This window comes from Notamacropus eugenii, chromosome 6 (assembly GCF_028372415.1).
Source record: "Notamacropus eugenii isolate mMacEug1 chromosome 6, mMacEug1.pri_v2, whole genome shotgun sequence".
Classification (NCBI taxonomy): Eukaryota; Metazoa; Chordata; class Mammalia; order Diprotodontia; family Macropodidae; genus Notamacropus; species Notamacropus eugenii.
Genome location: NC_092877.1, coordinates 195898826 through 195910851, shown reverse-complemented (window position 1 = coordinate 195910851; position 12026 = coordinate 195898826). Strand labels below are relative to the sequence as shown.

At 39.2% G+C, this 12026-nt stretch overlaps 1 protein-coding gene and 1 long non-coding RNA gene across 2 annotated transcripts in view; one reads left to right on the top strand and one right to left on the bottom strand.

Moving 5' to 3' along the window:
• The window catches only part of LOC140512548 (uncharacterized), a 125233-nt gene that overhangs the window by 62853 nt on the left and 50354 nt on the right, over positions 1-12026 (top strand). Inside the window, 2 exon segments of the mRNA XM_072621699.1 lie at positions 1335-1622; positions 8109-8396. Coding sequence (XP_072477800.1) covers positions 1335-1622; positions 8109-8396 — 576 coding nt within the window.
• Positions 5734-8111, bottom strand: LOC140512554 (uncharacterized). The gene is made up of 2 exons (XR_011969810.1): positions 7711-8111; positions 5734-7261 (listed from the first exon to the last, which is right to left on the bottom strand). It is a non-coding gene; the product is annotated as an uncharacterized lncRNA (long non-coding RNA).

The following is a 12026-nucleotide window of genomic DNA, read 5'->3' as shown; positions in this document are numbered from 1 at the left end:
TTCTTCCTCAGTATCTCATGTGTCTTGGGGCAGAATGGTGTTTCAGATATGGTGAAGGTCAACCTGAATCCAGGGAAGGAGAGCTGTTGATATAAGTGCCCAGAAACTCTTTGGAGAATCTAGACGGAGCTGCAATTTTAAAACCCTTTAATGTAGTGCCATTAAGTGAACATGGCATTGGTTACAATATGGTTTTCCAATAGTTGAAATTCTTCTTCTGATTCGTGATTAAACACCAGAAATGTCAAACCTGTGAATACACTCTAGTTTCTTCCTAAAGTTAGAAACGGTGCATAGTACAGTGTGTCTACCATTCCTTCCGATTCTTTCCTTCTCACATGGTGCTGGATGTGACTTGTGTAGTCTCCGTAGTTGGAATCAAGCGGAGACAGCCACCCACAGGTATATAAACTACCTTTCTTGTATGAAGGTGGTAGAGTTTTCCATAGGTCCAGAAGACACCACTTGTATAGGAAAAACAGCAAACCTGAGTAAACATAGTTTTGTCAAATGTTAAAAGGAAATATTTGAAGTCTATGGACATGTTAAAATTGTAGTGTACATAGATAGGTAAACGGTAAATCTTCAAGAAGTTATATCATTCCAAAAAAGCAACCTAACTTCTAGTCAGAAGATAGAACTTCACATATGCAAAAAAGATAAATATCACTATGCTTTAAAAACAAAGCGAGTACTTGTGTAAAACAGAAATCGTCAGTAAGGGGATGCTAATGGTTAGCATATTCTGTGGGAAAACATTTTAGCACGAAGGATTGGGGGCTGTCCTCAAGGCCAAAATGTCATGCTTTCAACTGTCATCTCTGTCAAATACTGGCTGAATGACCCCGAGTAAATCATTTCACCTCTAAGAGCTCTAGGCAGCCCTAAGTTGCAGAGAAATGTACCAGCTGACATTAGTAGATGGAATCACCTCACCTCGGAGTTCTCTCTAAATTAGTCAAGGGTTAAAATTCACAGGTTCACAGGCTGTTTCCTCATTGTACGTTCTTTGAAAAGTCAAATGGACATCTTGTCTTTGCCAGGTTATCATCAAACAGAACCCTTTCCCCCGCTTAGTGACTACTCATTGAGATAGCTATGGTGAGAGTCTAAAAGGTGGTAATTTAAGGAAAAGAGGATAGGACAAATTGTAGAAGGAAAAACCGTTTTTCTCCTTATTCCCCTTAGCTTATCTAAGAGACAAAACAGAGGAAGGATAAATGAACAAATTAAGCCACACAGTTAGGTGGCAATTGGGATGTCAACCTGTGGCGAATAAATATGCCACGAGGATGAAACCAATGCGCAATTTAAGTCCACTATTTACTTTTCAGGTCCATCTGATTGGGATTCTTCCAGTGCTTCCTTAAAAACTGAGAGTTCCGGAAAGTCCAAGTATTCCAAGTGTGGTCAGAATCATCCTTGGCAGTCAGTGTCAGTGACCAGAATTCTGTGTGGACGCACACCTAAGATAAGAAAGATTTCTACCCTAGAAGATGAAGCAGTTGGAGCTGGACGTGGCCCAGAGACTGAGTTTGAAGATGCGATTCGGGGACAAAAATCAGTCGCCCAGAAGCAAGCTGACCCACAGATCCCTGTAAAACCCTTGAAAGGTAAAAAAGGTAATAAAGAAGCATGCAGAGTTAGCGTTCTGAATTTTCCACAGGTAGATTATTTGCTCAGTTCGTTACCTTCCAATCTTTATTCGTCTTAGTGAGCAAAAAAATGGTAGTCACGCGATGACGAAATTCACCGTTGTCTTCTCCTTCTCTCATGCATCCTACAAGCTGGAAGGCGGTTTTAGAGTAGGCATTTTGATCTTCTCCTCTGACAAGTGTAACGTTGCGCAAGCACGGATAGGGCGAAGCTTAGGGCTGGCTGATAAATTACTCTTCTCCTGTCTGTCGATTGCTTCTTCATTTTTTCAGTCTTTCAAAATATCAAGCTATTATGTTTATATAGTGATATATACACACTTAAAATCCCTATATGAATGAGTATTTTTCTCTCTCTTCGGTTCATTCATACTTACCTTCCCCATACTTTCAATAAAATCCACTGACCTTTTCCCAAATATGAAGTTACCTAGTGGATTATAAGACTGAGAAACAGTAGCACACAGAACAGTAGCTAGCACAGATTCACTCTTGATCTGGTGAGACAGGAAGCAAGCTCAGTGTCTTCCTTAAAGTAGTCCCAGGAAGATATTTTTCTTGATATGTTTCAGCAAGAGGATATCTCCAGCAGGAGTTAATATGCGTGTGGATCATGAACACTTATGAGTACTTCTATTGCTTATGTGTAGCACGAAAAAATGGCAATTAAGAGCAGAATGAAACATAAGAATGAGAGGGGTTTATTGGTTCACATAGAGTTTTAGCAGAGACTGTCAAATTTAAGGCTTCATGACAGTCAGGAAGAGGATGTGTCAAAGGCACTTGTGCACAACAGTTAAAAAGTTTCAGAGGAATGCCACACAAAGATTCCACTTTTTTACTAGGCTTCAAAGTCAAATGGAGGCTGTTTGAAAATAATTAGATTACAAACAATCTTGGCAAGACGCTCCACTGTATTGCTATTCCAATGCCACTTCAGAATGTGGAACTGATCCTTGGTTGCCAAAGGCCAATCCAGAACAAGCTACCTTAGGTCTTGACAAACTGGAAAGGTTTTGAACATGAATATAGCAATGAACTCTGTTGTTTAAGGACCAGTCTAAGTAAGCTCAGTAAGGTTCATCATCAGAAAGCAAGCAACATTTGATTTGAGGAAGACTCATTAACTCCTGAAGTCAGTTGATTAAGAGTCTGTGTGTAGAGGCTTGAGTCAAACTTCTGGTTTTACAGGGGAATTCACAAGCAGTGGCTGTCTTGACTGACCCATCGAGATGTAGGTATAGTTGTCCTCCAACCCGCTTTTCCCAAGACCTTATGAGAAAGGTGATTAGGGAATGTTGTACTAATTGGTGTTCCCATTCTCAACAACTGCCTTTCAAAATTCGAACAAGAATAAAGTCACTGTGGTTTAGGCCTTTGTCATAAATTAGCCTTCTCCTGTCTAATTAACTTTGTTTCCATACTTCATTTCTTTTTAGTGTTTCAAGTACTAAAACCATTAAGCTGAAATAGGTTTACATTCACATATAAAGTAGAAGTATGAATTATTTTCTCTCTCATTTTGGATAATTTATAGCTATCATTCCCAAAATAAAAGCATTTGATTTAACTTTTCCCAAAGGTGAAATGACACATCTAGGTCGAGCTTCTCAGTAATAGATTCCATGAAATTATTCATGATGGAATATAATTATTCTACCCACAATTTTTTTTCATATTGTTATTTGAAGCTCCCTCAATTGAGATGATCGCCTCATATCCACGTTTAAGTATTTATACTGACTTTCTTTCAGTAGATTTGTTTGACCTGTGGTATATACAGTTATGTCTTCCTCATCTTTCAACGTTCAGTAAATCTTTTCATTTTTGAGCATTTTTCTCCATGTAATCATGCTCTGTCAGCCTCTGAGGTCAATGAAAGTACTACTGTGAATGTCCAATTAACTGCTAGAGTATTATGTGTGTACCTTACTCTGCTATTTCTTGGCTTCAGAAGAATAGCTTATAGAGTTATGTAATGCTACAGATCTCACTTTGACTTCCCTATGCAACGTGGCATCAAGGAAGAGGGTTTCTTCCTACTTCTTTTGAGACAGGCCTGGCCAGTGGTTTCACAAACAAAGAATTGTTTTATTCTCTCTGTCTTTAGAGATAATGAGATTGATTGGGCTTTTTTCAAAATTTATTTTTTCCTCTCATTCCCCAACTGATGCTTCTTTGTCTCTCAACCGGGTTCAGAAATTCACCTCTCATGTAATGAGTGGCATTTAGAAATACAGTTCTCTTGTTAATCACTTTTTTTTTTCTGCTGGTTCCTTTCGGAAAACACGATGAGCTCAATTTCACTTTAAGGAGTTTGTTATACAGATGTCTTCCCTATGATACAAGTCCATGTTGCACAATTCTTTTTGATGATAGAGACTTGACTTGTAATTCTATTGGGAAAATTAAGTCCCTTGAGCATTGCTGCTTAGTACCTTCTCTAACACTAAGATTCTCAGAGAACTGACTAGACTTCTGAAAGGGTAAATGATTTCTAAAGTCTCACAGGCAATATATACTCAGAAGTGGGACTCAAGGTCAGCTCTTCTTCATTCTGGGTGAGTTATCCATCCTCACTGACTTTCAAACTTCATTGGTCTCTCTCGGATTCCCTGGCTCAGAAACCTTCGGTTTTTGATTCCCTTTGTCTATCAGATGCATTACAAACTGAAGAAATTGTGGTACAACCTTCATCTAAAAAAAAAAAAACAAAAAAACCAACAACAAAAACACAAATAAGGGGTCTGCTTATTCAAGGCTGCTAATATTCCGACACTTTTACCTCGGGAGAAGAGATTCCAAAGGCTGATGAAAATAAATCGTGACAGAAGGCTACAGGAAGTCAGAATTATAGAGAGTAGCATATGGCTTCATTGCTTTCACAAATTGTGAGGGTGGTTATGAGGGCCTCAGCCTACCCTAGGAGTTTTTGTTGCTTACGATTACCCAGACAGACATTTCCCCTCCCTAAATTCATTTATTCTGGAATACATTACGCATTTGTTCTGTTGATTCTGCGCACCTTTTGGCTTACTTTCCTGCATGTTGGCACCCAGTTACATAGTCTGAAAATGTTAAAACGAGGTGGCCATATAAAGTCCAAACTGAAAGTCAGTTTCCAATAGCTGAGGAAAGTAACTCATATGCTAGCAAATGTTTGGGAGCTGAAGCAGTGCTGGCTACTAAGGACCCTGACAGTCAGACTCTAAGGCGCCTTCATTCATCCAGCTCGTTTTCACTTTCATTTCGAGCCAAACTGTTCTATCAGTTAGTCTGTATATTATCCTGCCCTGTATTAGCTCCATGTACCCCTTCAAGGCACATTTTCTTTTCCACTTTTGTGGGGAAATCTCTCCCTGCCTTCAGAAACTTTCTGAGATGGAAACGCCAAGAAACTTCCCTTCATTTTACTAGTCTTGGTGACTAATTATTTCTCATTATATTGATTGGTTGTTCTGTTGAAAGAGACTAAATGTAGACTTATTATAAAGATTATCAGGTAATGTTACGGAGCACCTACTACTACATATATGAATATGTAATCCATCCCATCGTTTACTAAATCAGACCCAACAACCACTGCTCTTCCTGAACTTTTGAAAAAGAAAACCATAGAATAAATGTTAAATAGAAACAAGGTCAATTATATGGTAAATATTCAGTTACCGCAAGTGTCCACGTGTTCATTTGTAGCGACTGTAGTCTCCATGTTCTGAAATGAAGCCCGAGTTCCCCTGCCCACCTTGTCTAAATTATATACAGTCTTTTCCACTCATTTCTGAGGAAAACGGAACCATACAAAAGACAAACCCATTACCTTACTGTCAAACTTTGAATGATGCCCGCACACAAGATAGACATAAGGATAAGCATTGCTCTTTTCTAGCAGCATAGGTTCTCGCTCTCTCCTAAAACATAACAGCTGTTCCAGTGATCAATAGTAACTGAAGTGTTTTCTTGCTCAGAGCCTGAAAGATGAAAAAAGAGTACTAATTCTGGAGTCATGTTAGGCAATCTGGCTGTACTCTCTGTGTATGGGAAGGTGATAGTTCATGAAATTTTCAGACAAGTTGGGTGAATAAAAACATTTTATTGAAATTAGTTTTCATAACTCTATTTACTGATGCATATAGAGTAAATGGGAGGCAATATAATGTGTGTGGAGCTATTGTGGAAGTACCTATTTGAAAACTTTTTTCCGTTGGGAGCAGCAGTCTCATATCCACCTCAGAATGTTCTGAGCCTGAACAAGCCCCTTGATATCCCACCTGATATTCCCTGGCATTGCACCTACTGTCAGTTGATTCAGACTGTCCTAGAGGAAGACTCGTTATTAGGGAAGAAGGTGATTGTTCTTGGGGTTGGTGCATTGGTATGGAATTCGCCATTAGTATATTAACAAAGGATTTGGCTGATGAACTTTCCTTAGTTGGTGGAATAGAAGACAAAATAAAGGGAGAGATGATGGATCTCTAACACGTCAGGCTTTTCCTCAAAACATCTAAGACGGATTCTGGCAAAGACCACGTTGTGACTGCTAACTCAAAACTGGTGTATTTTTGGTTAGGATATGTCTCCAGGAGGGAGAAAAACGTCTTAATTTGGTCCATCATAGCATGAATATCTTTAAATTCGTCGTTCCCGGTGTTGCTAAATACAGCCCTAACTGCAACGTGCTTATTGTGTCCAAGTCAGTTTACATTTTCACATATGTGACGTGAAAGCTAAATGGCTTTCCTAAAAATGGTGTTATTGTAAGTCCTGGCATTCTGGATTCTCCCTGTTTCCTTTACCTAACGGCAGAGAGACTTGGTGTTCATTCTTCAAGTTGCCTTCGATGGGGCCCTTTGTTCCTGTGCGGACTGGCGTAAACTTTGCTGGTGTGTCTCTGCAGAAGCTTCTTCCGCCTTTGGGAACTGTTGCTGATTCAGGGAAGTGGAAAGATTTTCTTGAACAGGTTATTGAAAGTGCTTTTGAGGTGAGGAAACTGAACGACTTCACTTCCTGTGCGATTGGCTTGTTGATGACAGATGTGACAGGAAGCATTATGATGAATCTTAGGAGAGTGCACCAAATATCCGTCAGGATTTAGGGCGCATATTGCATTCATGAGGATTTCTTCCTCAGTATCTCATGTGTCTTGGGGCAGAATGGTGTTTCAGATATGGTGAAGGTCAACCTGAATCCAGGGAAGGAGAGCTGTTGATATAAGTGCCCAGAAACTCTTTGGAGAATCTAGACGGAGCTGCAATTTTAAAACCCTTTAATGTAGTGCCATTAAGTGAACATGGCATTGGTTACAATATGGTTTTCCAATAGTTGAAATTCTTCTTCTGATTCGTGATTAAACACCAGAAATGTCAAACCTGTGAATACACTCTAGTTTCTTCCTAAAGTTAGAAACGGTGCATAGTACAGTGTGTCTACCATTCCTTCCGATTCTTTCCTTCTCACATGGTGCTGGATGTGACTTGTGTAGTCTCCGTAGTTGGAATCAAGCGGAGACAGCCACCCACAGGTATATAAACTACCTTTCTTGTATGAAGGTGGTAGAGTTTTCCATAGGTCCAGAAGACACCACTTGTATAGGAAAAACAGCAAACCTGAGTAAACATAGTTTTGTCAAATGTTAAAAGGAAATATTTGAAGTCTATGGACATGTTAAAATTGTAGTGTACATAGATAGGTAAACGGTAAATCTTCAAGAAGTTATATCATTCCGAAAAAGCAACCTAACTTCTAGTCAGAAGATAGAACTTCACATATGCAAAAAAGATAAATATCACTATGCTTTAAAAACAAAGCGAGTACTTGTGTAAAACAGAAATCGTCAGTAAGGGGATGCTAATGGTTAGCATATTCTGTGGGAAAACATTTTAGCACGAAGGATTGGGGGCTGTCCTCAAGGCCAAAATGTCATGCTTTCAACTGTCATCTCTGTCAAATACTGGCTGAATGACCCCGAGTAAATCATTTCACCTCTAAGAGCTCTAGGCAGCCCTAAGTTGCAGAGAAATGTACCAGCTGACATTAGTAGATGGAATCACCTCACCTCGGAGTTCTCTCTAAATTAGTCAAGGGTTAAAATTCACAGGTTCACAGGCTGTTTCCTCATTGTACGTTCTTTGAAAAGTCAAATGGACATCTTGTCTTTGCCAGGTTATCATCAAACAGAACCCTTTCCCCCGCTTAGTGACTACTCATTGAGATAGCTATGGTGAGAGTCTAAAAGGTGGTAATTTAAGGAAAAGAGGATAGGACAAATTGTAGAAGGAAAAACCGTTTTTCTCCTTATTCCCCTTAGCTTATCTAAGAGACAAAACAGAGGAAGGATAAATGAACAAATTAAGCCACACAGTTAGGTGGCAATTGGAATGTCAACCTGTGGCGAATAAATATGCCACGAGGATGAAACCAATGCGCAATTTAAGTCCACTATTTACTTTTCAGGTCCATCTGATTGGGATTCTTCCAGTGCTTCCTTAAAAACTGAGAGTTCCGGAAAGTCCAAGGATTCCAAGTGTGGTCAGAATCATCCTTGGCAGTCAGTGTCAGTGACCAGAATTCTGTGTGGACGCACACCTAAGATAAGAAAGATTTCTACCCTAGAAGATGAAGCAGTTGGAGCTGGACGTGGCCCAGAGACTGAGTTTGAAGATGCGATTCGGGGACAAAAATCAGTCGCCCAGAAGCAAGCTGACCCACAGATCCCTGTAAAACCCTTGAAAGGTAAAAAAGGTAATAAAGAAGCATGCAGAGTTAGCGTTCTGAATTTTCCACAGGTAGATTATTTGCTCAGTTCGTTACCTTCCAATCTTTATTCGTCTTAGTGAGCAAAAAAATGGTAGTCACGCGATGACGAAATTCACCGTTGTCTTCTCCTTCTCTCATGCATCCTACAAGCTGGAAGGCGGTTTTAGAGTAGGCATTTTGATCTTCTCCTCTGACAAGTGTAACGTTGCGCAAGCACGGATAGGGCGAAGCTTAGGGCTGGCTGATAAATTACTCTTCTCCTGTCTGTCGATTGCTTCTTCATTTTTTCAGTCTTTCAAAATATCAAGCTATTATGTTTATATAGTGATATATACACACTTAAAATCCCTATATGAATGAGTATTTTTCTCTCTCTTCGGTTCATTCATACTTACCTTCCCCATACTTTCAATAAAATCCACTGACCTTTTCCCAAATATGAAGTTACCTAGTGGATTATAAGACTGAGAAACAGTAGCACACAGAACAGTAGCTAGCACAGATTCACTCTTGATCTGGTGAGACAGGAAGAAAGCTCAGTGTCTTCCTTAAAGTAGTCCCAGGAAGATATTTTTCTTGATATGTTTCAGCAAGAGGATATCTCCTGTAGGAGTTAATATGCGTGTGGATCATGAACACTTATGAGTACTTCTATTGCTTATGTGTAGCATGAAAAAATGGCAATTAAGAGCAGAATGAAACATAAGAATGAGAGGGGTTTATTGGTTCACATAGAGTTTTAGCAGAGACTGTCAAATTTAAGGCTTCATGACAGTCAGGAAGAGGATGTGTCAAAGGCACTTGTGCACAACAGTTAAAAAGTTTCAGAGGAATGCCACACAAAGATTCCACTTTTTTACTAGGCTTCAAAGTCAAATGGAGGCTGTTTGAAAATAATTAGATTACAAACAATCTTGGCAAGACGCTCCACTGTATTGCTATTCCAATGCCACTTCAGAATGTGGAACTGATCCTTGGTTGCCAAAGGCCAATCCAGAACAAGCTACCTTAGGTCTTGACAAACTGGAAAGGTTTTGAACATGAATATAGCAATGAACTCTGTTGTTTCAGGACCAGTCTAAGTAAGCTCAGTAAGGTTCATCATCAGAAAGCAAGCAACATTTGATTTGAGGAAGACTCATTAACTCCTGAAGTCAGTTGATTAAGAGTCTGTGTGTAGAGGCTTGAGTCAAACTTCTGGTTTTACAGGGGAATTCACAAGCAGTGGCTGTCCTGACTGACCCATCGAGATGTAGGTATAGTTGTCCTCCAACCCGCTTTTCCCAAGACCTTATGAGAAAGGTGATTAGGGAATGTTGTACTAATTGGTGTTCCCATTCTCAACAACTGCCTTTCAAAATTCGAACAAGAATAAAGTCACTGTGGTTTAGGCCTTTGTCATAAATTAGCCTTCTCCTGTCTAATTAACTTTGTTTCCATACTTCATTTCTTTTTAGTGTTTCAAGTACTAAAACCATTAAGCTGAAATAGGTTTACATTCACATATAAAGTAGAAGTATGAATTATTTTCTCTCTCATTTTGGATAATTTATAGCTATCATTCCCAAAATAAAAGCATTTGATTTAACTTTTCCCAAAGGTGAAATGACACATCTAGGTCGAGCTTCCCAGTAATAGATTCCATGAAATTATTCATGATGGAATATAATTATTCTACCCACAATTTTTTTTCATATTGTTATTTGAAGCTCCCTCAATTGAGATGATCGCCTCATATCCACGTTTAAGTATTTATACTGACTTTCTTTCAGTAGATTTGTTTGCCCTGTGGTATATACAGTTATGTCTTCCTCATCTTTCAACGTTCAGTAAATCTTTTCATTTTTGAGCATTTTTCTCCATGTAATCATGCTCTGTCAGCCTCTGAGGTCAATGAAAGTACTACTGTGAATGTCCAATTAACTGCTAGAGTATTATGTGTGTACCTTACTCTGCTATTTCTTGGCTTCAGAAGAATAGCTTATAGAGTTATGTAATGCTACAGATCTCACTTTGACTTCCCTTTGCAACGTGGCATCAAGGAAGAGGATTTCTTCCTACTTCTTTTGAGACAGGCCTGGCCAGTGGTTTCACAAACAAAGAATTGTTTTATTCTCTCTGTCTTTGGAGATAATGAGATTGATTGGGCTTTTTTCAAAATTTATTTTTTCCTCTCATTCCCCAACTGATGCTTCTTTGTCTCTCAACCGGGTTCAGAAATTCACCTCTCCTGTAATGAGTGGCATTTAGAAATACAGTTCTCTTGTTAATCACTTTTTTTTTTCTGCTGGTTCCTTTCGGAAAACACGATGAGCTCAATTTCACTTTAAGGAGTTTGTTATACAGATGTCTTCCCTATGATACAAGTCCATGTTGCACAATTCTTTTTGATGATAGAGACTTGACTTGTAATTCTATTGGGAAAATTAAGTCCCTTGAGCATTGCTGCTTAGTACCTTCTCTAACACTAAGATTCTCAGAGAACTGACTAGACTTCTGAAAGGGTAAATGATTTCTAAAGTCTCACAGGCAATATATACTCAGAAGTGGGACTCAAGGTCAGCTCTTCTTCATTCTGGGTGAGTTATCCATCCTCACTGACTTTCAAACTTCATTGGTCTCTCTCGGATTCCCTGGCTCAGAAACCTTCGGTTTTTGATTCCCTTTGTCTATCAGATGCATTACAAACTGAAGAAATTGTGGTACAACCTTCATCTAAAAAAAAAAAAAAACAAAAAAACCAACAACAAAAACACAAATAAGGGGTCTGCTTATTCAAGGCTGCTAATATTCCGACACTTTTACCTCGGGAGAAGAGATTCCAAAGGCTGATGAAAATAAATCGTGACAGAAGGCTACAGGAAGTCAGAATTATAGAGAGTAGCATATGGCTTCATTGGAATCAGGAAGAGAAAGCAAAGACTTCCTTGCTTTCACAAATTGTGAGGGTGGTTATGAGGGCCTCAGCCTACCCTAGGAGTTTTTGGTGCTTACGATTACCCAGACAGACATTTCCCCTCCCTAAATTCATTTATTCTGGAATACATTACGCATTTGTTCTGTTGATTCTGCGCACCTTTTGGCTTACTTTCCTGCATGTTGGCACCCAGTTACATAGTCTGAAGATGTTAAAACGAGGTGGCCATATAAAGTCCAAACTGAAAGTCAGTTTCCAATAGCTGAGGAAAGTAACTCATATGCTAGCAAATGTTTGGGAGCTGAAGCAGTGCTGGCTACTAAGGACCCTGACAGTCAGGCTCTAAGGCGCCTTCATTCATCCAGCTCGTTTTCACTTTCATTTCGAGCCAAACTGTTCTATCAGTTAGTCTGTATATTATCCTGCCCTGTATTAGCTCCATGTACCCCTTCAAGGCACATTTTCTTTTCCACTTTTGTGGGGAAATCTCTCCCTCCCTTCAGAAACTTTCTGAGATGGAAACGCCAAGAAACTTCCCTTCATTTTACTAGTCTTGGTGACTAATTATTTCCCATTATATTGATTGGTTGTTCTGTTGAAAGAGACTAAATGTAGACTTATTATAAAGATTATCAGGTAATGTTACGGAGCACCTACTACTACATATATGAATATGTAATCCATCCCATCGTTTACTA